General features: G+C 48.2%; 1 protein-coding gene across 1 annotated transcript in view; it reads right to left on the minus strand.

Moving 5' to 3' along the window:
* CACNA1I (calcium voltage-gated channel subunit alpha1 I) overlaps positions 1-8,511 on the minus strand; it is a 232,379-nt gene extending 223,868 nt beyond the window's left edge. Inside the window, exon 1 of the mRNA XM_026657487.1 lies at positions 8,231-8,511. Within this exon, the coding sequence (XP_026513272.1) occupies positions 8,231-8,511 (281 nt within the window). The remainder of the gene's footprint in view (positions 1-8,230) is intronic.
* Between the last annotated feature and the right edge of the window lie 14,882 nt (positions 8,512-23,393).

Raw genomic sequence — 23,393 nt, forward strand, 5'->3', positions numbered from 1 at the left:
AAGCTTAATTCACTTATGTCTGGGTGGTGCTTTGAAGCCGTTGGATGGAAGGCAGGATAGACGTGCAAAAACTTATTTCTGTTTTCACTGTGGCCTTGTCAATCACACAAGATCTCAAATTCAGGGAGCCAGAAATTGTCAGTGCTGCAGGAGTGCTGTCAGCTTTTCTGCCGCCCTAGGCGGCGGAAGGTCCTGCCACGAAATGCCGCCCCCCACAGAGGCAGCGGAAGGTCCCGCCGCCGAAATACCGCCGCGGTCGCCCCCAAATTGTAGCACCCTAGGCGACTGCCTAGGTCGCCTAATGGGTTGCGCCGGCCCTGCAGTGTTGACTTCATTTCTGCAGTAGCACTGTTTCATTTCAAAATTATGGTCTTGGGCTTCTCACTATGTAAGCATATATGTATAGACATATACATAGACATATATACAGTCCAGACAGACAGTTTCTTACGGCTAACAAGCATGCAAATTCCCTTCAAACATGCAACATCTCAATCCCTTGCATGCTACTAACCACAGTATACGAGCTAGATTTCCATTTACACTACGTCTGCCTTCACAAACAATCCCTCTAAACTTCCCACTGTAAACGTGCCCATCAGCCAGCCCACACAAATAACACGCTCTCTTCTCTGGAGTCACAGAACAGGCTTCCTTCCCATCTAGTTGAGCATGTCCTAGAAGGCACAGTACTCCTCAGGACACTGGCATATTTTCCTACTGACTAGAATTGGCTGGGAAAGAAAATTGCCAGGCCACAAAAAATTCAAAGTTTTTGGAAATTTTTTCATCCTGATTTGGGACAAAAAGCCAAAAACTCAATATTTCACGGAACTGAAATTCCACAGTATTTCTTTTCAAAGACACTGAAACAATCCTCAGTGTTTCCAAAAAAAAAAAAAAAAAAAAAAACCATGCTCCAGCCAGAGGGCCGGGAAGCCCACCAGGCAGGCTGCAGGGGACCCAGAGATCCCATGGAGCCCTGGCAGCCCACATGGGCTGGGGAGAACCGGGGATCTTGGGAGATGGGTGGGCTGGCAGGAAACCAGGCTGGCCAGCCAGTTTCTATCAAAACTGTTGATGGAATTGACACGTTCCCACAAACTTTTTTCTAATAGAAAACCGTTCAGACAGAATTTTCGACAGCTCTCTGACTGATGCAACAAAATGATTGTGAAGTTGTGATTTAGCACATCATGAAAAGCGGGAGAGAGATCACATAACTTCTTATAGCAAACATTCTGTCTGACACCTGCTGATTCTGTGGCAAAGGGATATCTGCTCTGCTCAGTGATTAGAGATCATCCATAGAACTTTCTAAGCAACAGGAAGTTACGCTTTTGGCTGACCGTTCACTGAGGCAATCAGTTCCTAAAGGCACAGTCATAATACATGGATGGTTACCTAAAACTCTACAGAGGCATAATATTATAAGGCCAGTGCCAGCTCTAGGTTTTTTGCCGCCCCTAGCAAAAAAAAACAAAACAAAACAAAAAAAACCCTCCTGTATAAGGTCCCCCGAAAATGTCAGATTCTTTACCCATCTTGCAAGTTAGATTTACAGGAAGAGATGAGACAGATCTGTGAAAAACTGGAGCATCATAATACTGCACATTTCTTTAATCTTCTCCACCCCAAAGTTCTTTACACGCTGTGGATACAAGAGTCAGTATTCACAACCCCAAGTTGACATGAGTCTGGTCCCAAAAAACTACGAGATTGGCTTAAAACCCATGAGACGTTAGGGTTTTGAGCAGTAAAGGTACCCTCCTGTCATATTTTCAACCTTTCCTTCACAATCAAGAGTGCTAGGAACTTAGGGCTGGTCCACACTACCCGCCCAATTCGGCGGGTAGAGATCGATCTTCTGGGATCGATTTATTCCAGAACGGAACGCTTGCGTAAGTCGGGGAGCGTCTGTACTTGTAACCAGCTTCTTTAGTGTCTTAAGTTTACATTGCGGTTTTTGTTTTATTGGCTGGATAATCTGCTTTGATCTGTTTGCTAACCCTTATAATCACTTAAAATCTATATTTTGTAGATAATAAACTTGTTTTTGTTTTCTCTAAACTCAGTTTGTGGGATTCATAACGGGGGGGGGAGGGGGCAAAAATCTGTGCATATCTTCCTCCACACTGAGGGAGGAGGCAAATGTCAATAGTTCTCTGTGCAGCGCAAGACGATACAATTTTGGGTTTACACCCCCGGGGGGTGTGCTGGGCAATTCCCTAGCTGAGTCTCCCCATGCAGAGCTGATTTCAGTGTCTGTGTCTTTCTGCAGCTGGCTGTCTCACTACCTGTGTGTGTGCTGGAAGAGGCTTGAGGGCCTGGCTCAGCAGGACAGTGCAAGGGAGCCCAGGCTGGAGGAATAGGTGGGCTCAGTGGTACCCCAGTACATCAGGTGACACCCCGGAGTGGAGGGTAACCTGTCACAGTACAGATATAGTATATCCTCTGGGTACACCAAATTTAGTGTGAAGGCTACATTTAGTTGCAAAGCAACATGTTTTAATGGATACCAACCAATGAGAATCAACCTTTCTTCAGGAAAATAACTAAAAAGTACAAATGCAAAACAGAATTAAAATTGATTATTTAAATCAAGGTTTTGGGCTTGCTGATTTAAATTATGATTAAAATCAGTGAATTAAATAGCACTGATGTAAATCAAATCCACCCCAGTCTCCAGCAAGTGTAAGTGATCATAGCTAAAGGTACATCTTAGTCACGGGTATTTTTAGTAAAAGTCATGGACAGGTCATGGGCAGTAAACAAAAATTCACAGCCTGTGACCTGTCCATGACTTGTACTATATACCCCCTAACTAAAACTTGGGCCGGAGGTGCTCTGGGGGGGCAGTCCAGGGGTACCAGAGGTGCTGGGTGGGTGGCCCAGAAACCCTGCTGGTGCTGCGGGGGGGTGTGGGAGGGGCTGGCAGGCTCCCTATCCGGCTCCGCGCAGCTGTCCGGAAGCGGCAGGCATGTCCCTGCAGCTCCTAGCGGGAGGGAAGGCCGGGGGGCTCTGAGCACTGCCCCCACCACGAACTCCGAATCTGCAGCTCCCATTGGCCGGGAACCACTGCCAATGGGAGCTGAGGGGTGGTGCCTGCAAGCAGGGGCAGCACACAGATTCCTCTGGCCCCTCCGCCTAGGAGCTGGAGGGACATGCCAGCCGCTCAGAGGATCCCACCCCAGGTAAGCACCACTCCGCACCCCAACCCCTGCTCCAACCCTGAGCCTCCTCCCACATTCAAATGGCTGCTGCTGCTGGCCCAGGGGCAGCCCCTGAGCCAGCCGCACCGGCCGCTGCAAAAGTCACAGAGGTCACGGAAAGTCATGGAATCCGTGACTTCCATGACAGACACACAGCTTTAATCATAGCTCCATTGGCTTCAATACAAAGTACAATACAATACACAATGCAAAAGAACAGGGGTCACCTGATGAAATTAATAGACTGCAGGAAATACTTTTTCACATAACTCACAATTGACCTGTAGAACTCATTGACATGGGACGTTGTGAAGGCCAAAAGTGTAACTGGGTTCAAAAAGAACTAATAAGTTCCTGGAGAACAGGTTCCACCAATGGCTATTAGCCAAGCTGGTCAGGGATGTAATCCATGTGCAGGGCGACTCTAAACCTCTGGCTGCCAGAAGCCAGGAGGGGAAGGCTGGGTGGAGCTCTCCAAACTTGCCCTGTTCTGGACACTCCCCCTGAAGTTCTGAAGACCACTGTGAGAGACAGGACACTGGGCTAGATGGACCATTGGTCTGACCCATTATGGCCGTTCTTATGTTCTTAATGCATCTACACCACTTTATACCAGCTGAGGATCTGGCTTTATAGACATAAAGTTACACATGGGTGTAAGTTTTTCCACCGCTGTGGCCTGACTGCCTGATGATGCACCACTGAAATCAACTGGAAATTTGTCATTGACTGCACTGGGAGCAGAACTGCAGCCCAAATGGCAAGTATACAGATGAAGGAAGGGGACTAGTAAATATCAAAAAACAAAAGACTGGAGCAGTGAACTGCAGAACATATTTTATTACTTCCACATTTTGGTATTGATTTTTTTTAATGGCACACTCATTCTTGCCTTGCTGGCTCATCTATAATATTGACACTTGAGCAAGAGGAGGTCTAGGGTTTATAGACCTCCTGGAAGGAGCTTCTTTTAAGAAGGGACTCGAAGGACAAATTAAATATACAGCTCCTGATCCTGCACTCAGATCCATGGGCATGGACCCTAATGCCTTCACAGAGCCCTCCTGAAGTCATTCAGGCGTCATGCGGGTGCAAAGGTCAACCAACGTGCGTCTTGTCATAGGATCAGGCCACACAGTTTATAAAGGGCATTTGAATCCTTCTGGATGACACTGTGTTACCTGTAAGCTGTTACTAATAGTCTCAAAGACTTTAGGTATTTTAGCTTATGATGAAAACCATACACTTGATTTAGAAACACTTTTCACTCTCTCAGCCTTATCTTTTAAGTTTAACTTTGACCTTTCTTAAGTCAAATTTGGCCCAGAATTTAGGTCTTGTACAAGAAAGCATTTAAAAATTCTATGATCAATACTGAGGTGTTTTTTTTTTAATTCCAAGGGAAACAGGATTTAAAATAAATAAGCAATTTCCTATAGTGTCTCATTGCATCTGCAATCCAAAAGTGAAATTGACTAAACACACAATCCTTAAACCGACTAGTCTGTTTACTTTGCCCAACCCAAGAGGATGCAAAAAGTACAACAATAGCAGAAACTGTGGGAAAGCAAATTCTCAAATTACTTCAATATTAATAACCCAAGGTGTTATTTGTAAGGAATTTGGACAACGATATTTTTAGAAATCCATGATTAAGCTTTTATTGTGCCTTTGACTTAAAATTTCAATTATACATAAACTCTGTCATTCCCAAAGTCAATGCAAAATTATTAATCCTGTTGACCTATTACTGGTGCCTACAGGTTGCAGCAGCAGTGTGAGAACGCTAGCATTTCAAATGAGACATACTGGTCATATGAGGATGCACTGCATGGGCCTGATCCAAACTCCCGTAAAGTCAAACAACAAGAGTCTTTCCCCTAACTTCAGTTGGCATTGGATTGGGCCCCATGTATATTTTGTGTGTTGAACCAAGTTGATTACCCTGCAGTTACCTGTATCTAACAAGTTTAATTAGAATATAAAGCATGTTTGTTCACCAACAACCCAGCACGATTCAGACATTAGTTCTGACTGTATGCAAAATTGCCCTGGGAATGTTTGATCAGCTCCTAGTCTTAAAGCAACGGGCTCCTTTTCAGCACATAATATAACGACAAGGAGAGCAGTTTACATTCCACTTTTGAGCAAAGGGGGTGATCGATATTCTCTTTGGGGGTTTATGGCTACAAACTTTTATGCTTAGGAATTTAATCCACTTTTTTAAAAGGGAATTAGAGTCTACAACTTTTGCAATAACAACATCTCACATTTATGTAGTGCCTTGCACCCAGAAATTCTTTAAAACTTTGTGTGTTTATATACACAGGTTACTTCTCCCATTGCTGAACTGCAGCAATGGAATGTGAGTGTTGTTTAATAGTACGATGCAAGACTGCAGAACTATTCAGGACAGGAAGAATATTCTGCATGGGGAATTTTTAAATAGATGGAATGTGATTACCCAAATTAGAATCTAGGTTGGTACAGCCCCTATGCTTGCCAAAAGTGTCATATGATTTAATGGCCAGGACCTTGGTTTTAAGTTTCATCTGACAATAATTCCATAGCACAGCTTCCTTCCTTAACTATGGTACAGTATTGGACAAGCAGAAAGTCAGACAGAAGGGCACCTCCCATTTAATCAGTGCCCCTAATTTTTGTAGCACCTGGGCTTTCCTTAGGTTCTCCCACCCAGACAGTGACCAGGCCTCTCACTGCCTGGCCTGGGAGAACTGATGAGATAACAGGTGATATATGCACTCTTAACCTCAGGTTGGGAAGCAGCAGTCAAGCATGGGAGCTCTGAAGAAGCCATGATCCGATTTCCATACAAACATCTCGTAGCAGTCAAGAATGTAGAGCAGGGAAATACAAAAAATAAGTGGAGAAAGAGGAGCACAATATTTTCAAAACAATGTTTTCAAACTCTTTCCTAACATTAGGAATTCATTTAGCTGAAGAAGTTTCACTGAAATATTCCTTTTTAAAAAACCCAATATTGTTTCCAAATGTAGCAAGACTACCCATCCATTGCCACATACACATCACATGGTAACTGGGAGGGTGGAGAGCCACCACAGCGAATCCAAAGGAGTTCCCCCTTCCCTCTCCAGACCTCAATGTTGCACAGGCCATTTTCTGTATGTAATGATAGGATAGGCTCTCTCAGCATTTAACCATAGTAAATTCAAACGTGAAAGATGGACAAACTGATGCCCAAACTTAAACCTGAATATCATAACTCAAGCATCTTAAAGCCACCAACAGTCATCACAAATTCAAACTTACACACAAAACTCAGATAACTTGGGCCTGAACCTCTGCCCCAAACTCAGTGCAAACCTTCCCCCCCCCACACACCCCGCAATTCAAGCAAATCAAACCTCATTTTAGCAAAAAAAAAAACAGTAACCTTCATCTCAAACTCAAGCCTGGTTCATAATTTTTCTCCCATACCATGAATCAAACTTTTAGCCAACAAATACCTTTCTCTATAATTTTACTCTGAGCCCACTGTAGGCTGAGACAGGGTGTCAGGAGTTTAGTGAGTGCTGGGGGACACATGATGAAGAAAGCTGAAACATACATATTCCAACATCAAGTCTCAATGCCTTAAGGAACTTCCAATATAATGGGACATCCCAACCCTATATCTCTGCCCCAAATCTCAACTGTCACAAAGAATTTGAAAATCAGAACCTTCCTAAGAAATTCTGACCCATCACACTTGGCTGTCCCTGAACCATCATCATAGAGAACTCAACTTGGAACCACAACTATTTGCCTAAATTTCAAACAAAACCCAACCTCCTAATTCTTTATTATTTATTATTGGTAGCATCTAGAGGCTTCATTCGGGATCAGGTTATTGAAAATCTCAGTAATATTTTTGTAAGCTTCTGCTGCATCCCTTAGCTTTCCAATTTAACCTAGAAGCAAATCCATCAGAATATCATAATAAGAAATGGATATTTCTCACCCAGCCATTAACCAGGGAAGCCTTGGAAATCTTCAGGAGAAACTCCAATCTCATTGAGATTTCCAGCCAGAAGAGTTTTGAATAAAGCTTCAGCTTTTTGTATGCTGTTTCATCTCCGCAAATTCCTGGATCTTTCAAAGTTCCCCAGATCTAATAAACCCCCTTTTACATACTGTGCCCATATGGAAAGTCGGGGGAAAGGTCAATCACTCCCCAATGGAGGAAGTTATTTCCTGGGGAAGTTAATTGAGACTACCTGTTGCTTATTGTTCTGTTACCATCCGCTCCTTAAATCAAGGCTGTGAGATTCAGTAGTGAAGGGTGTGATGATGAGATTTGCAGATCATATCTACATTACAGAGGTATCCTCACAACACTCACTAAACTCCCGAAGTCCTGTCCCAGAATGCACCAGAGTCAAACCTGCAATGGATTCTCTGGAGTAGGCTCATCTTTGATCCTGGTGGAATCTAGAGAGGAGATATCCCCTGGAGAAGATACTCAGCAGCTAGTTTATGCTCACTAGCTAGCAAGATGAGGGTCATTCTGGTGGCCCCGCAACTGAGAAGCAGGAAGTGCAGCTCTGTCTCCAAGTAGAGGCTCAGTTCATGGTATGTACAGTACTGTTAGATGAATAAATATCCCTCATTGAAATAAAGACCTAGTGATAAGCCAGCAGGAGCTGGGAGTACCCCTTTCCCTGCGCCTTCAAACCATCCCACCGTCACTCACTCAGTAACAGGAAGGTGCGGGAATACATTTTGAAAAGCCTGTCCCCTCTCTTCTCCCTGCCCCTGTCCCTGTCTGTGTCATTCCGGCTGACACTCGCTTTCTCTGAAGTTCTCCCTTTGGTAAGCAGCTCCTTTTGATCACATATTGCAACAGCTGAGCTGCTCTGTAAACATAAGCGAGGAACAAAGTGATTTGTTAAATATGTACGAAATCTCCTCTCTTACCTGTCGGGCGCCCTGCAAGGGCAGGGGGAGGGGAAGGGCGGAGTGGAACGAAGAGAGAACAGGCAGCTCGAAAAGGATATGGATTACACACCATTTTGATGCACCAGTTGCGGGGGCTGGTGGTCTGTTTCAAGCAAAAGAACACCACAGGCGCCAAGTCGGGATGGGGCACGTCAGGGTCCAGCGGCGAGTCGATATCCTCCTCGTCTCCCAGCTCCAGGGATGGCGGAGGCTGCTCCAACGGCAGTGCCTGCTCAGTAACTCCCAGATCCATGAGCTCCAAAGGGCAGAGGGCGGAGGTGTGAGGGGGCTGCCTGCCTGAGTGCCAGGCCGAGGAGGGGTGGGCGACATATTCGGCCATGCTGGCACAAAATGAAAACTCCTGGGGAGGAAAACAACACCTGTAAGGGAGAATCAGCAACCAGATGTACAGCACAACTTTGTTTTTAAAGGGAACGTAGGATGGGTGACTGGCACTGGATTGTCAGCGCTGCATACTAACGGTCTCACTTTAGGCCAGTGTGGCCCCGTGGATTTTAAGCAGCACTCTCCCTCTTCAGTGCATTAAAGTTGGATAGTGTGATACAGCCTTTTCTCCCCAGGACAGGTGCAGCACGAGCAATAGCAGCACTATCTTCCCATACCCTCCGCCAACCTGCCTCCACCCTTGGCAGGCTGCCGCTAGCTAGTCCTTGTCTCCTGACAGCTCTTCCTTTTGGAGCTTCAGAAATTATAGCTTCCCCTCCCCCACGCCCAACAGTCTGACCAAAATCAGCTTTCCCATCTGCCACTCAAGTGTGTTGCCCTCACACTTGAGTCTCTGCGCCGGCTCCACCCTACACTTCAGGCCAAGTTCAACCATCTTCTTGGCCCCACGTCATGTTGCCTACACCTCGGGTCTGGCGTCCTGATGAATTTCTCCCCACCAGCCCCTGCCTTTCTGCTCAGTCAGCGATACCCCTGCCATCTCCTCCTCTCTCAGGTGTCTCCAGACCTTCTTCCATGCTGCCGTGTGGGATTAGAGCCCTTTCTCTAAGGCATCTCTCTCCCCACATTCAAATCCCTCCGAAAACACTCTTCGGCCTCGCCCACACGACGTGACGGGAGAAGAGAAAGGAAAAGGAATAAGGACAACAGAGAAGGCAGCAAAACCATCAAGATGGACACGTGCCTCACTGGGTTAAAATGTGGTCTCCTTAAGGTCACCCTATCTTGCCTCTCCCACCTCTCCACCATCTGTCTGGGTATCCCATTCACACGCACTGTTGTACCAAACTCAGATTGCCCCCTCCTGAGAGCAGGGACAGTGCTTTCCCTGTTTCTGTGAGACACTCCAGCGCATAAGAATGGCCATACTAGGTCAGACCAGTGGTTCATCTAACCCAGTATCCTGTCTTCCGACAGAGGCTAATGCCTGGTGCTTCAGAGGGAATGAACAGAACAGGTAATCATCACGTGATCTATCCCCGGTCGCCCACAATTTTGGGTGCTCGAAAACCAAGAGCAATAAATTACCTAGGGGAGATAGGGATGTTCCGAATGCCCAATGCATTCAGCCCTTAGCCTCTCTGCTCCCAGATGTTTGGATGCTGTGGTGATGAAGGCCACATAGATTAAATAAATTCTTCTGGAAACCCATATGAAGGCAAGCCCTAAATGAATGATACAATTCATCTCCCTTAGACAGTAGGCTCTTTGGGGCAGGGACTGTTTTTTTGCTCCGTGTATGTCAGTTTCTAGTGCATTGGGCCCAGATCCTTGCTTGGGGTACCACAGTACAAATAATAAATGTACATTAAATATTAAGTGCGCATGGCTGTAGCACCTGGGGCACTCATATACTACAGCAGTAGAAGCATTACCAAATACGTAATAATTATGATGATAAAAGGAAAGGGAGCATGGATGGGCCTAGGAAACACAGACTATTCTATGTCACACCACACCAGGAGGAGGTGGGGTGACAGAGCAGTAAAGAATACTGTGCATTCAACAAAGAACACCCCTCTGCTGGGGGACATGCTTAAAAGTAGCCTCACAATGGGAAAATACAGTGCCAGATTTTTATATATCGTTTTGACCAGCAGTGGGGGAGGCTTGGGAGGGTGAGGGGAATTAAATGACATTGGTTTAAGAGTTTATTATGTTTACAGTGTTAGGAAAAGTGTGTGGTCTGAAGGCTTGCACTGGATGCTCTGTGAAGGAATGTAGAACAACTTTTAGCCTGTTATACTCAGTGGCTCTTGAAAATGCATGTTACACATCCTGGCTTATACCAATAAAGTAGCATTAAAAAACCCCAACCTTCGAGAAATATCCAGTTGTCAACAGCACAGGACTTATCAGTCACCCAGATCCAAAACATGGAGTTTATCTCCTCTTAATCCTCTGTCTTCACTCTAAGGCTGTATGTTATCTTTTGAAGACTTGCCAGTTCACTGATTTCTCTCCCCTCGTGAGCAGTTCCTTGTTCTACCAATGCAGCTCAATCTTGACCTGCAGCACCCCCTGCTGTATCAGTCCAGGAACCCCTCTTACCCACACAGCTCTGCCCATATTCTTCAGTACTGACCTTCAGCACCCCATTATTCCAGTCTTGAGCTTTGCCTATGTACCTCAGTCCTGTCCTGCAGCACTCCTGCTATCCCAATCCTAAACCCAGCCCCTCTCCCCCCCCACACTTTGACAGTGCACCCCTCAACCCTCATTCACAATACCCTCCTCTATCTCAGTCTCTTTTGGGCAGAGAATAGCAAACACAAAAGACATACAAAGCAGACACAACATCCACTAAGGACATGGCTGAGACCCCTCAAATTCAATACACTCAATATCTGCAGCCCCTAGAAAAACAAAATCCTGCCTCCTGCCAACCCACTGGCTTTGGGAATATTTTTTAAAATCCCAATAGCCAAAGCAGCAGAATGCTCCTCCCATTCCTCCTCCATGCCCCATAACCAAGCAATTACATTTTCACTTCTACCAGTTACTTAATTCTGAACGCTCTGGTGACACGCCACACTCCCTCACTCACCCCCTTTCTTTCCCCCTGTCCATTCCTCATTGCCCACTCTCATCTGAGTTCCCCCCACAGCCTATTAACATGCCGTGCCTGAGCACAGCTTCTATCCCATTAATGACACAGAGGAGAAAGGCGAGTGAGACCAGCCGGGAGGAATGACTTATTACGATGCTCAGAGTGGCTGTACTGACGAGGGCATGACAATTCCAAAATGCAATGTACAATGCCTCGTAATTAACAATGCAACCCAACAAAGGAAGAGGGAAACAATCTCATCAGCATGTCCCTTCATTCTCCCTGATTAAACGTTCAGGGTCTCTCTGCCTCCCCACCGCCGCCAGACACAGTTGGGGTATGTCACGATGAGGACTGGGACTCTGGGAAATAGCTCTCCCTATGGCACTTAGACAGACAACCAGCCCATGCCTCAGAGTGCTGGCAGGGGCAGGACATGGTCTGGCAATTCACTGCAGATTCAATAAAAACCAGGGGAATAGCCGCATCATGAGCGGATTATCTGCTTCAATTTGTGCAGCCTGGAATGACTCATTAGAGGTGATATGGATGCAGCACCAGATTAGCCCTTTTGGGAGCTCGGAAGCTAAATGCATCCCTTGTTTGACAGCTGCCCCGCTGGAGGTCTTAGGAACACTCCCTCCCTTGTTCAGATAAAATCCTTTCTTTCCACCCCAGACACCCCTAGGGCTGTGATCACAGCACATCTCACATGTTAAGCAGGGTCGGGCTTAGCACACTTTGTAGGGAGACTGACAGGGGAAACCGAAGTGGTGCGAGCGAGTCGGGAAGTTATGCTTTTTACTCAGAGCCAACCCGGATACTCCAGCATAGTGCGGAAGGAAGGGGTCTACAGCTGGAGATAGCTTTCGGATGAACTCGTGGTGGTGACCACTTTTGTTTCGGCTCGGCAGGATTAGAGTTAAATCAACAGACGTCGGGTAAACGTCAATTTCAGCAGACAAGAAAATCGATGTTACCGATCGATATTGGTTTCAGTCGGTGGGAGTCCAGCCCCCCCCCCCACCTCCATTGCACCTGCAGGGATTGGGTGTCACCCATAGATCTGGAACTAGAGGTATGAGGGGTGCTACCACACCCCCTAGTTTGAAGTGGTTTCCATTATATCCAGGGTTTACAGTTTGTTCATTGGCTAGGAGCACTCCCACTGTACATATTGTTCCAGCGCCCCTGGTGTCACTGGCCCTGCAGCAGTGCCCGGAGCCGTCTGCAGCCCTGCCACCATGGGACTGAGGGAGCATAGGCCGGGCTCTCTGCACTGCTGCAGGGCTGGTGCGACCCTATCCTTGCAGGTGCAAGATGCAGGGAAGGCTGCAGTCCTAGCAGGGCAGAGCAGAGACCCCCCCAACCACGACTACGAGAAGGAGAACGGTCCCCCATCTGTGGGGGATGCCACCCCAGTGCTGAATGGCTGCTTCCCCAGGCAGGAACTGTTCCGCAGCACCCCGTGGCCAGGCATTTGTCCTCCTCCTTGCAGTCCTAGCCAGGATCTCTGCTCCATTGGGCCAGGATCACTGCCTCCACCACACCTTGTGCCAGGGTGTCTTGGGCCCCTCAGCCATGCAGGGAGCCCCCTGCATCTTTGGTGTCAGTGCTGGGAGCCCCTAGAGCCCTGCAGTCAGCACTATCCTAACCCCAACTACCTCCTCCCACCCGGCATTTCCAGCAACTGTAAAAATAAAAATGGTTAAAAAATAAAAAAATCTTAAAAATAAAAATCGATATTCACCACCACAATTAAAGACCAATACAAACTAATTCTGCCAAGCTGAGCTGTGGTGCTCAAGGCTTCCAGGGCCCGTTTTACAGCAATAGGGATGTCAACCCCAGTGTCCTGGACAAATTCCTGCTCAGGTTAGGTGACATTTTACCTTCTTAAAAGTGCCCCTGCAGGTCTCACTTCCTGTCCTATGACACCACTGGCTAGTGTGGCAAGGGCAGGTTGGGCTAATGCATTTCAGCCCAGAAGTGGTCACATTTCAGCGATAGGCGAGGGGAACGTGCTCTGTGCAAACACACACACACACACAAGAGCATGTTGAGGGGATGGTTCTTTCTGTGCTGAAAGACGCTATTAGAAAGATGAGGGAGGACTAGAAAGTTCTAGAACCCACCTCCAGGAGGATCCCAGTCTCCCCTTTCTGTAGGTGCTCCTATAATCAAGGTGATGGGTGCAGTATAAGACAAGCAGATAGACAGAGGTCCCCCCACCCCTTCATCCTAAACAAATACCTAGCCTTTGCTGGGGCAAGACAGGAGGGGCAGTCTACAGCAAGCTGGTGTTGGCAGGACAGACCTATCAGTAAAAAAATCAAGTCTGCCTCCTTAAGGGGTGACTCCCTCCAGGGGAGATCTCACTAGTATAACAACTTTGGACCAGCCCCCTTCATGACTGCTCCCTGGATAGAGAGCAGCTTGTCGTCTGACATGTCTTCCTACCCATCTCTAGGTCCTGGCTTGTCCCCAGCCCACAAAGGACCCACTGCCACACCCAGGATCTCTTTCCAGGCACAGCTTTATTTTCCAAACATAGGCCAAACACAAAAACAGCTCCTCAGCCCATAGAGCTCTTTTGCATCTCTTAGGCCCGCCTGCTTCAGGGCCTATGGCAGGATTCGTCCTTGTTCTTTTTAGCTGAGCCCCATCCCCCAGTGCCCTGGAAGCCCTTTCCCCCCAGGAGTCTCCCACTGCATCTCCTCCAAGGGGACTCTGGCGCCCTTTCCCAGGGGACTCCCTGCTGCTCCTGCTTCCCCTTCGTTACTGCCAGGCCGGCTCTTTATAGCCCCAGGTGCTGCCCCTGGGCACCTGTTCTAGCACAGAGGCACCGGACCTGCTTCATTTCAAGGGACTAGCCACCCTGTGACACCATCCATTATAAAACTCATCACTGCTGTACCCAGAAATGACGCTAGTACCATAGAGAGCATTCTAGAGTGGAATGTTGTGCAGCTCAGAACCTTCTAGGACATGGCCTTTAGCCTCCCCACTCCGTGGGCTACTCGCAGCTGGTCCCCTCTCTGAGGCAGCAGAATTCCTTTGTGCCAGTCCATGTGGTGCGCTTCACAAAAGGTGCCACAGAAAAACTGGTACAATTGGGCCACCCAGACGTCTACCAGAAGTACCAGATGTGAGTAACTGAGCCAAGCCCCTTCAGCAGGGAACCAGAAATAGGGAATAGAAGCAGAGTCAGTACCTCTCCAAAAAACTGCTGGCAACCTTCCCTCGCCCTTAGGTTGAAAGCCAGTGTTTTAGAAAGTCCTGGCACATTCCTCTGCTGGTGACGGATCAGTACCAGGCAAATGGCACATGGAGGGACAGAGTGGTTCTTTGCCAAACATCTCTCCTTTGCTACCAAGTGCACAGAAATGTATGAAATGGTCCTTAAAAAAAAAAATCAGACCAGTCACTCATGCACAGGAAGAGCAATGCTGACAATCCATCCAAGGGGAGGAAGGACATTCATGGTCTCAAAGGGAACTGCTGACCCCTACACAGTTTGCACCCAAAACCTTCCTTGTAGCCAGGTCTCAGAACCGTTACCTCTGTCCCCAGCATGCATGTCCCCTGTAAGCAAACAAGTTCAAGCCCATAGCTTCGCTCTCTTGGTCTCTCACACATGGACCTACACACACACGCACACGCACACACACACACACACATGCACACGCACACGCACAGAGAAAGCTCATTAGCTCGCCTGCCAGGAGTAGCTGCTGGCCTTTGGCTCATCCCATTCCCATTTCAAAAGCACCTGGTTTTGCTGTGAGAAGGCTGGAGGGAGCTTTCCCTCCAGGGAAAGCTGATCTCAAATGGCAAGAAAAGCTGCAAGCTTAATGAGCAGAAGGAAGCACCTGGAGAAGAGGAGGAGGGATTGAGATTCAGGAGAAGCAGAGACTCAGGGGGTGTCTTCATCACGAAGGCCTGTATCATTTCATGGCCTCCCGTGAGACATACTATCCCCCAGCGCTGCACAACGCGGGGGCGGGAGGGGGATTAAGATTTCAGGATTGCTAATGCCAGGGCCTTGGCACACATGTAACAACAGACCAAGATGCTGTGAGACGGCAAACACGTGGTGCACGGCAGACACTGGTCACCCACAACCTCCCTGCCCCTTCCCTACACCAATGAAAAGTATTTGGTGAGCCATGACTCCTCCTAAGTGTTGGCCACAGAGATGAAAGGCCGGTGGAGGAGACCAGACCACCTAACCAGAGCCTGGATTCTTGGAAAGCCTGTGGGAAGCAAAGAGGATACAGGTGGCTACAGTGGAGAGGGGCCCTTTAATGCCAGGGGAGAAAGGGAAAGTACCTGACGGCTGGAGAGCTCAGTCTCACCCTCACTGACCAGAGAAAGGTCCAACAAGGAAGTGGTGCTGCACCCAGAGTCCATCCTAGGGGAATAAAGGAACCAGTATGGGATTATGTGCCTCTGTTTTGCCACCTGTCTGGGGTGTCTGTTTGGTTGATTATTCATGTCTGCCTGTCTGTGAGTGTGTCCACATGTGGGCAGTTGTGCACGTGTGTGCTCCTGTGTCTGTGTACTTCCCTTTCTCCCTGCATACATGGTACCTCACAACTATCCCCATCTCAGCTCCAGACTCCCCTCCCTCCCATACAGCCCAGATGTTCTCCCTACCCACCTCATTGTAAACTGCTCACATACAAAACTCTGAGTCATGAGACTGAGATAAGGGGGAAATTAAATTTCTTCCAGTTCTGTTAAACAGCTTTACATTTTGATAGCACCTTTCATCCGGAGGGGATGCACATTCTTTGTCGACCATCTATCAGGATCGCTCACCTGCTGCTGACATGCAGCCACCTCTGGCTTGAAATGCAGCAGTCATTCTGTACCTGTAACACTGTGCAACACTGTTATGAGAGGGGGAAGAGAAGGAGAACGTCTCCCGCTGAAATTGCAGGGGGCAATTCTTAGGCAGACAGAAGTAAATTAATCCATCATCTGTGGTGTGTAGGCCCCTGAATAACATTTGTGCTTTTGTATGCATGTCTGTGTGTGAGTTCATGTGCATACCTGTAAGAGTATGTCTGTGTGTCACTCTGTAAGTATTCTCACCGGGTACACATGAACATGCATAAGTACACGTGTGGTATATTTATGAACGTGTGAGTGAATCCATTTGGGGGGGGGGTGCGCGCGCACGCACGCATGCGCACCTTTCAGTGTGTCTGTTGCACATGATGGAGTCTGTGTTTGTTTCTATACACACGTATGTGTCAGTTGTGCGTTATCTTTGATGCATTCGTCTGTGTGTGTGTGTGTGTGTGTGTGTGTTTGTGTTTGACCTTTCATTCAATTTCAGTAGCACATCATAGTTGTACATGGCTCTGTGTTTATGTTAATCTTGTGTGTGTGTGTGTGTGTGTGTGTGTGCGCGTGCGCATGTTCCTGTCAGACAATGTCTGTGTGCATGTGTGTGCACGTATCTGCATGCACATGTAGATCCATATGAGTGCATGGATATCTGTAAGGGAGAGAGATCGGCCTGTTTAGGTTGCACACACCTGGCTAGCCATCTGACCCAAATCTCTTCAACTGGAGTCAAGTATCAGGGGGTAGCCGTGGTAGTCTGTATCCACAAAAACAACAAGGAGTCCTGTGGCACCTCAAAGACTAACTGATTTATTTGGGCATAAGCTTTCTTGGGTAAAAAACCCACTTCTTCAAATGCATGGAGTGAAAATCGAATTGGCCCTGTCAACACTGGTTCTACACTTATGAGGTAACTCCCTTCTCTTCATGTGTCAGTATAATAATGCCAGCATCTGTAATTTTCACTCCACGCATCTGAAGAAGTACCGGTAGGTTATTTACCCACGAAAGCTTATGCCCAAATAAATCTGTTAAGTCTTTAAGGTGCCACCGGACTCCTTGTTCTTCAACTGGAGTACACCTTGAGAGACTAGGGAAGTGCAGACAGGAGTTAATATAACACAAATGGGGCAAGAACCCTGAGGTCTCCTCCATCCTCACAAAGTATTTCTTGGGGTACTTTCCACTGTGAGAAGAGGGGAGGGGAGGGTGTGTAGGACTCGGCAGAAATTAATTCACCGTTTGTACCTGAAACAAATACCAGAGTATTGGGAAAGGAGAGGAGTGTCTCTGTGCTCCAACACATCATCTGTGGACTATGCAAGATCTAGGGTCCTCCATGTGATCAGGCTGTTTAAATGCCTACTGATCATTTCCCTTCAGCTGAACAGCTGGTTAATTGATTCGTCTTATCTCCCTACACTTATTATCCTGGGCCAATTCACTCAGAGGGCTTGACAGCCTCTTCCTTCTCACCCTTGCTGCTTTGGAGACTCTCACTTGCACAGAACTCTGAGCAGACAAGATTTCACCAGCCTCAGGAAAAGGAGAGGGGAAGCAGCATAGGCTGATCCATGCTCCATAGAAGACTCCTGCTCTTATGCAAAATCTAATTGTTTGGCCAGGAGGTACTAGGCAGGGTAACCTGAGTCAGTCCAAGAACAGGAGATGGGGGTGCAGAGTGTGAAAAAGATGCCATGGAAATCAATAAGCAGTAAAGGACAATGCTGCCCTTTACTAGTGGGCTGGAGAAATGATGATGGATTCCTTACAAAAAGCAAGAGGGGGAAATGAGACAGTGTGAACAAAGGATCATCACCAGACCCACAGAGTCATGTTTAGGCTTGGGAGATCTCGGGGAAAGGTGGGTCCCTATGGCAAAGTCTCCACCCTGCAGTGCTCAGGATGAAAATCTGAGTGTGATAGAAATGAGAGATGGAGGAGACCTAGCAGGTCTCATTTAGTCCATCCCCGGATAACACACAATTGTTCTCTACAGAATATTGTTAGCGCTCTGCCCAGTCTAGTTTGAAGTGTCCCTAATGATGAGGGTTCCAGGATGTCCTTTTGGAGATTACTCTACATTCTAATAGACCTCTTTGGCAGCAAGCTCTTCCTGAGAGTCAGCCTATCGTTTTCTCCTCTCTTAATTTCATCCCATTGCTCTCAATTTCATCCCCTGGTACAACCCACAATAATTCCTCCCCCTCCTTGGGGTTTTACACCTTTCACATTAGTAGAGTCTCATCATGTCCTTTCACTTAAATCATCACTTAGCCAAGCTGCACATATTTAACTCTTTATCCTGCCTCATAAATTAATCTCTCCAGCCCCCATGTCATTTGCATTGTTCATCACTGCTATAATTTACCTACATCTTTCTGATAATGAAGTGCCAAGAACTGAATACATTGTTCCAGGGGGGAATCACATCACAGACACATAGAATAACTGCGATGGTGTCTGCAGTCCAAAATTCAACTTGTCTATTTTGCTGCCTTATCGCAGTGCAAGCTCACATAGAATTTGCCGTCTACTGTCACACCTCCGTCTCGTTTCCCATTTCTTCCCGGGTCCTTCTCCCTCTGCCCCCCCGAATCTCTGTGCTCTCTCTATCTAGGCATTTGTACCACATGTTTCAGATTACATTCCCCCAGATGCATTAGCTTGCATTTTTCTAAGCTGAATCTCATTATGTTATTTTCTGCCCATGTTTCTAATCTCTCTGGTTCTCTTTGTATTACTGCTCCGTCCTTGCTTGCAGGTGAAAATCTCCCAATTTATTATCATTGGAAGATGTCATTAACATGCTGTTTACTTCCTCTTCCAGATCATTAATGAAGACGTTAAATAAGACGGGACCGAATGATGATGAGGATGATGAAGAAAGGAATCCTGTGAGCTCCCAGGATGGGAGGGGTTGGAGCTTTCCTCCCATATGCTTTAGGCCAGGATGTTTTGTGCTGGAAGACGAGGGGAAGCCAAATGTTAGAAGCCTGAGCTTTTCCCATAGCCTTTATAACACACTACTCAACACAGGACTGCACACGAAGAGGGGAAGGCAGTTATGTTTTCCAAGCTGTGAGGGAGGTCACGGAGTCTAGTCGCATGACCCCCATTAACTCAATTCCTGTTTTTCTGGCCTCCAACCTCAGCTGTCACTGACGGTGACGTTCTATTTCTTGGGGTCCAGTGGAGAGATGTGTATGCTGGGAGGGTGGGGAGGAAGCTTGGATTGCCACTACCCTTGCTGTACCTGCTCTGTGGGTAAATAGGAGGTATCAGTCCCCAGGGCAGATGACAATCTAGTGGTTTTCCCCAGCACTAAGTTAGAACTAGAAAGCCCTGGTCATATCACCCACCATTCCTGGAATGACTGGTACATCTGTGTCCTCTCTCACCCCCCCCACTCTACTCCCCCCAAGAGCTCTGCTTTTAACAAGGGTCATATTCATCCCTGGTGTAACCCCACTGAAGTCAGTGGAGTTACCCCAGAGATCATTTTGCCCCAAGGATTCTCCCACATGGGAAATCCATTCCAAGAGCAAGTTCCTGTGGGGAAAAGCACCAGTCCTACCCTCCATTCCCCCACACCACGCTTGTTCCTTCCCTGCGTGGATCCACCATAAAGGGCTAACGTGCTACGCCCCCAGCAGGTGGCATGTTGCAGCCTGTCAGCTTCACTCCCAAGCCGTAATGGCAACAGCCAAAAGTTCCGCTTGTGCCAGACCTGTCGCTGAGGGAGACCATGCAGCCCCGCCTTCATGGTACTCGCAGCACCTTCAGAAAGGGCAGCCGGGTCCTCCGCCAAAGGCACCACCCCCACAGCTCAGCTAGGTTCTTTGGACAAGATTTCACAGCCTGACCGGGAATTGCCAAGAATGGGCAGGACAGGGAGAGGCGGTGGTGGCCCCCTGGAGATTTAGGAACTCTCCAAAAAAATCTTAACATCCCATGGGATGCAATTAGATTAAATAATATTGGGCTTGAGCCTGCAAACACTTACTCAGGTGAGTAATCCTTATTTGTGAGTGTGCCGGAAACACTGGGACTACTCATATCAGTAAAGACTACTCGTAAGTAGAGTTTTGTAGGGTCGGGCCCATTCGGAGAAGCCAGGGCTGCTGCCTCAGTGGGAGGAGTAACTGAGGTAACTGTGCTGGGGGGAACCCTTCGGATGCTAACGCTCAGCAGAGGGACCGGGCTCCCGCCACCACCACCCACTCTTCCTTCCCAAGCCCCCGACATGTCCTCAACTCCTCCTGCCTTTCCCAAGTCCCTCTAGCCCCCCCCCCCATGCCTCCAAACTCCCACTGACCCCCCCCCGCCCCGCCAATGGCCCTGCTCTCTCACATCCCTCACCCCCATCACTCTCCCATGGCACTGCTGCCTGGTGCCCCAGGAAGTCGAGGCAGCAGCACTGAGTTGTTTTCTCCCCTTCTCCCCCTGCCCCTTATGGTCCCCCAACCCCTCCAATACCCTATCAGAGCTGCAGCCTCTCCCCCATTCTCCCCAGAGACCCTTCCCTTCCCAATCCTGTCCCAGACCCTTCCCCTGATACCCAACCAGCTCCCCTAGCACCCCAGGACCTCTGTGCTAAGCAGAACTGGTGAGTCAGGGAGGGAGGTTAGCAGTGCTGGAGATCAGAAGTGGACAGAAAACCCACCTCAAACCACCACCCCACTACACACATTCTGACTCAATTCCTCTCCTCACATCCCCACTAATCACCATACCTCCCCACTGTCCAACCCGCCGTTTCCTGGCCTCCCGGGGGGCCAGCCCCGTGGGGGGTGCCTGAAGGAAGTAAGGCAGTGGGTGGGTAGATGTGGGAGGGCTAGCTGGATTGTAGAGGGATGAGTGAGGATTTGGGGGGCACCAGGAGACATCCATGCCTCACATCCAAACCCTACAATCAGTGACAGCCCCAATCCACCACCTGGCTTCAGGAGAGGTCTCCAGACAACCACTGCTCTCTGGTGGTGCACAGGAGGGTCTCTAGAAGGACAAGCTGCCTCAGGAACAAAGCTAGTAGCTCCACTCCTGAACCACCTTCAAGTGCAAATCTCCTCCTCTCCCTGCCTTGTTATGGTGGGAGACGGGGAGACTGCTCTCCTTACGAACCACACGCAGCCCCAGTTCTCCCATTCCTACTCCACTCCTCCTCCCCCATGCCCCACTCAACCCCAATCCCGGCCTGTTCCCTGCCAGCCCCACTCCCCACCATCCCTACCACATTCACCAGGTAAACACTGCTGGATATAAATACGAATACACATTAAGGAGTAGGCTGGAGCATGGGCAAAGTAAGTTCAGGGCTGTATGGGGACAATGTTAGTGGAATCACTGCGGGGGGAGAAGGGAACAGGTCACTGCAGGGGGATATGGGAGAGGAGCGTTGTGCAGAAAGACCAGTAGGGAGACAGGAGTCGGGGACAAGGAGGCATGATGGGAGCCCTGATGGCTAGCCCTGGGTGAAATTAACCTCTCTGCAAAGGCCTATGTACCACCTAAATCCCTCCCACATAGGGAGTAAGTAGGGATAGACCACGTGCTGGCTCTCTGCCCTGGGGCGGATTTCACCCCCAACAAATAACTCTGAGTGTTGCTATGTACTTATTTAAACCTGGGAAATCCCCCCAAACAAAAAACTTCCTTTGCTAAGACCAACAGGTGCTTGACTACAACTCTCACCAGTGCAATCAATAAAAATCAAGGAAACTGCCAGCAAAGGCAGCCTTCGTATACTTCATATTCATAACGCCCCTAGATCGCACCATACAAACATGCTCACAGGTTCCTCACCTCAGCAACAAACTCCCCTGCAATTCCCGCATATCCAACCTGCTGCATTGCATGCACTCAGTTCCTCTACATCACAAACCTGCCACGGGAAAGAACAGACCGGTGGAGTTAACTCTTTACAGTCTTTGTCAGGACACAGCAGCCTATGCAGGAGGTGTGGTCACTTAGCAGTGGTCGGAGTTAAGGTTGTGTGATGGGGCGGGATTTGGTGTGCGCCCTGTGGGGATGGCTGCGTGTTTGAGGGGTGAGGGTCTGGTGACAATCAAGTAGCAGCTGTTGCCAAGACTGCCTATTTCCACCTGGGCTTGGAAAGAAGGGCACGACCTTTCCTTAGGGAGGCAGCCCCTCATTATCGGGTTCCATGCCTTTGTCATGTGGAGGTGAGGCTGCTGCAACGCACGGGGCTCCGTCTCAAGACCCTTCGGAACAGGAAGCCAGTGCAGAATGCAGCTGCTCACTTTGAGAGCGCACTCGTTCACCAGGAGCTTTGGGGAGGTGTTGGAGGGTCTGCGTTTGACCCATACGGCCCTGAATGGTTTGAGACCTGCCTACCTGCAAGACCTCCTCTCTTCCCATCTGACATTACTGCAGCGCTATCAGCGCCCCAGGCTGGCAGCAGGGCATTTTCTGGGAGATGTCCTCACCCTAAATAGTCCCAAATTGCTCTTCAGGGCATGCTGCAGTGCTTATGAGGTAGTGGGTTGAAAGGTACAGGGAGGACAGGGGAGTATATTACCAAGATGGCTGGTTAATTTATACTTTCTGGGTTATGGCTGGATGGGTTAGTCATATTTTCGATTAGTCTGAGGTATTTTTATACACCAGTGTGAGTGCTGAGAGCTTTAGGATAGGCATTTTAAAGATGTCTGAATAAATTTCATTAGTTGACTATAATAGGGCTTATAAAAGTGAAGAAATCTTCAATCTTAATGCTAATAACATGTAGCTCATACAGCAGTTTTCATCTGTAGACCACAAAAAGTAAGTTTATCCCCATTTTACAGATGGAAAACCAAGGCACAGAATTACTATGGCCCTGATCCTGCAATCTAATCCAGTCTGGTAGATCCCTGTCCCCATTCACAGACCCACTGATTGCAGTAGGGCTCTGGGCAGGCACAGATGTCGTCCACCTGTGGGGATTAGACTGCAGGATCAGGGCTATCCCTCAGACCGGAGGCTAGCTGTTTTAAAGAATCCTTCCAATCACATGGCCATTTCACGTGGTTTTTGTTTTCTTTATGTGAGAGAAATGAACAAAAAGCAATGTAAAGATTTTGTTTTGAAGCAGATGAAGCTTATTTGCACCGGAAACTGGAATTCCAATCCTTCCCCAAAGGGACACGGGCTCAGCCCAATCCATCCTAGTCTTGTTTGTCTGCACTGCACGAGTTGCTATGCTTGGACTGGATAGAAGAGGGCTGAAAAAGCAGGGAGAGCTGTAGATCAGGATTGAGTTGCACTGGGCAAAAATGCATGGTATCTCCAAAACCGGATTAGCCGAGGATAATGCAGTGAGGCTTGAAGTACATTGGTAGAGCTGT

This window comes from Terrapene carolina, unplaced genomic scaffold (assembly GCF_002925995.2).
Source record: "Terrapene carolina triunguis isolate 2854851 unplaced genomic scaffold, T_m_triunguis-2.0 Scaffold247, whole genome shotgun sequence".
Classification (NCBI taxonomy): domain Eukaryota; kingdom Metazoa; phylum Chordata; order Testudines; family Emydidae; genus Terrapene; species Terrapene triunguis.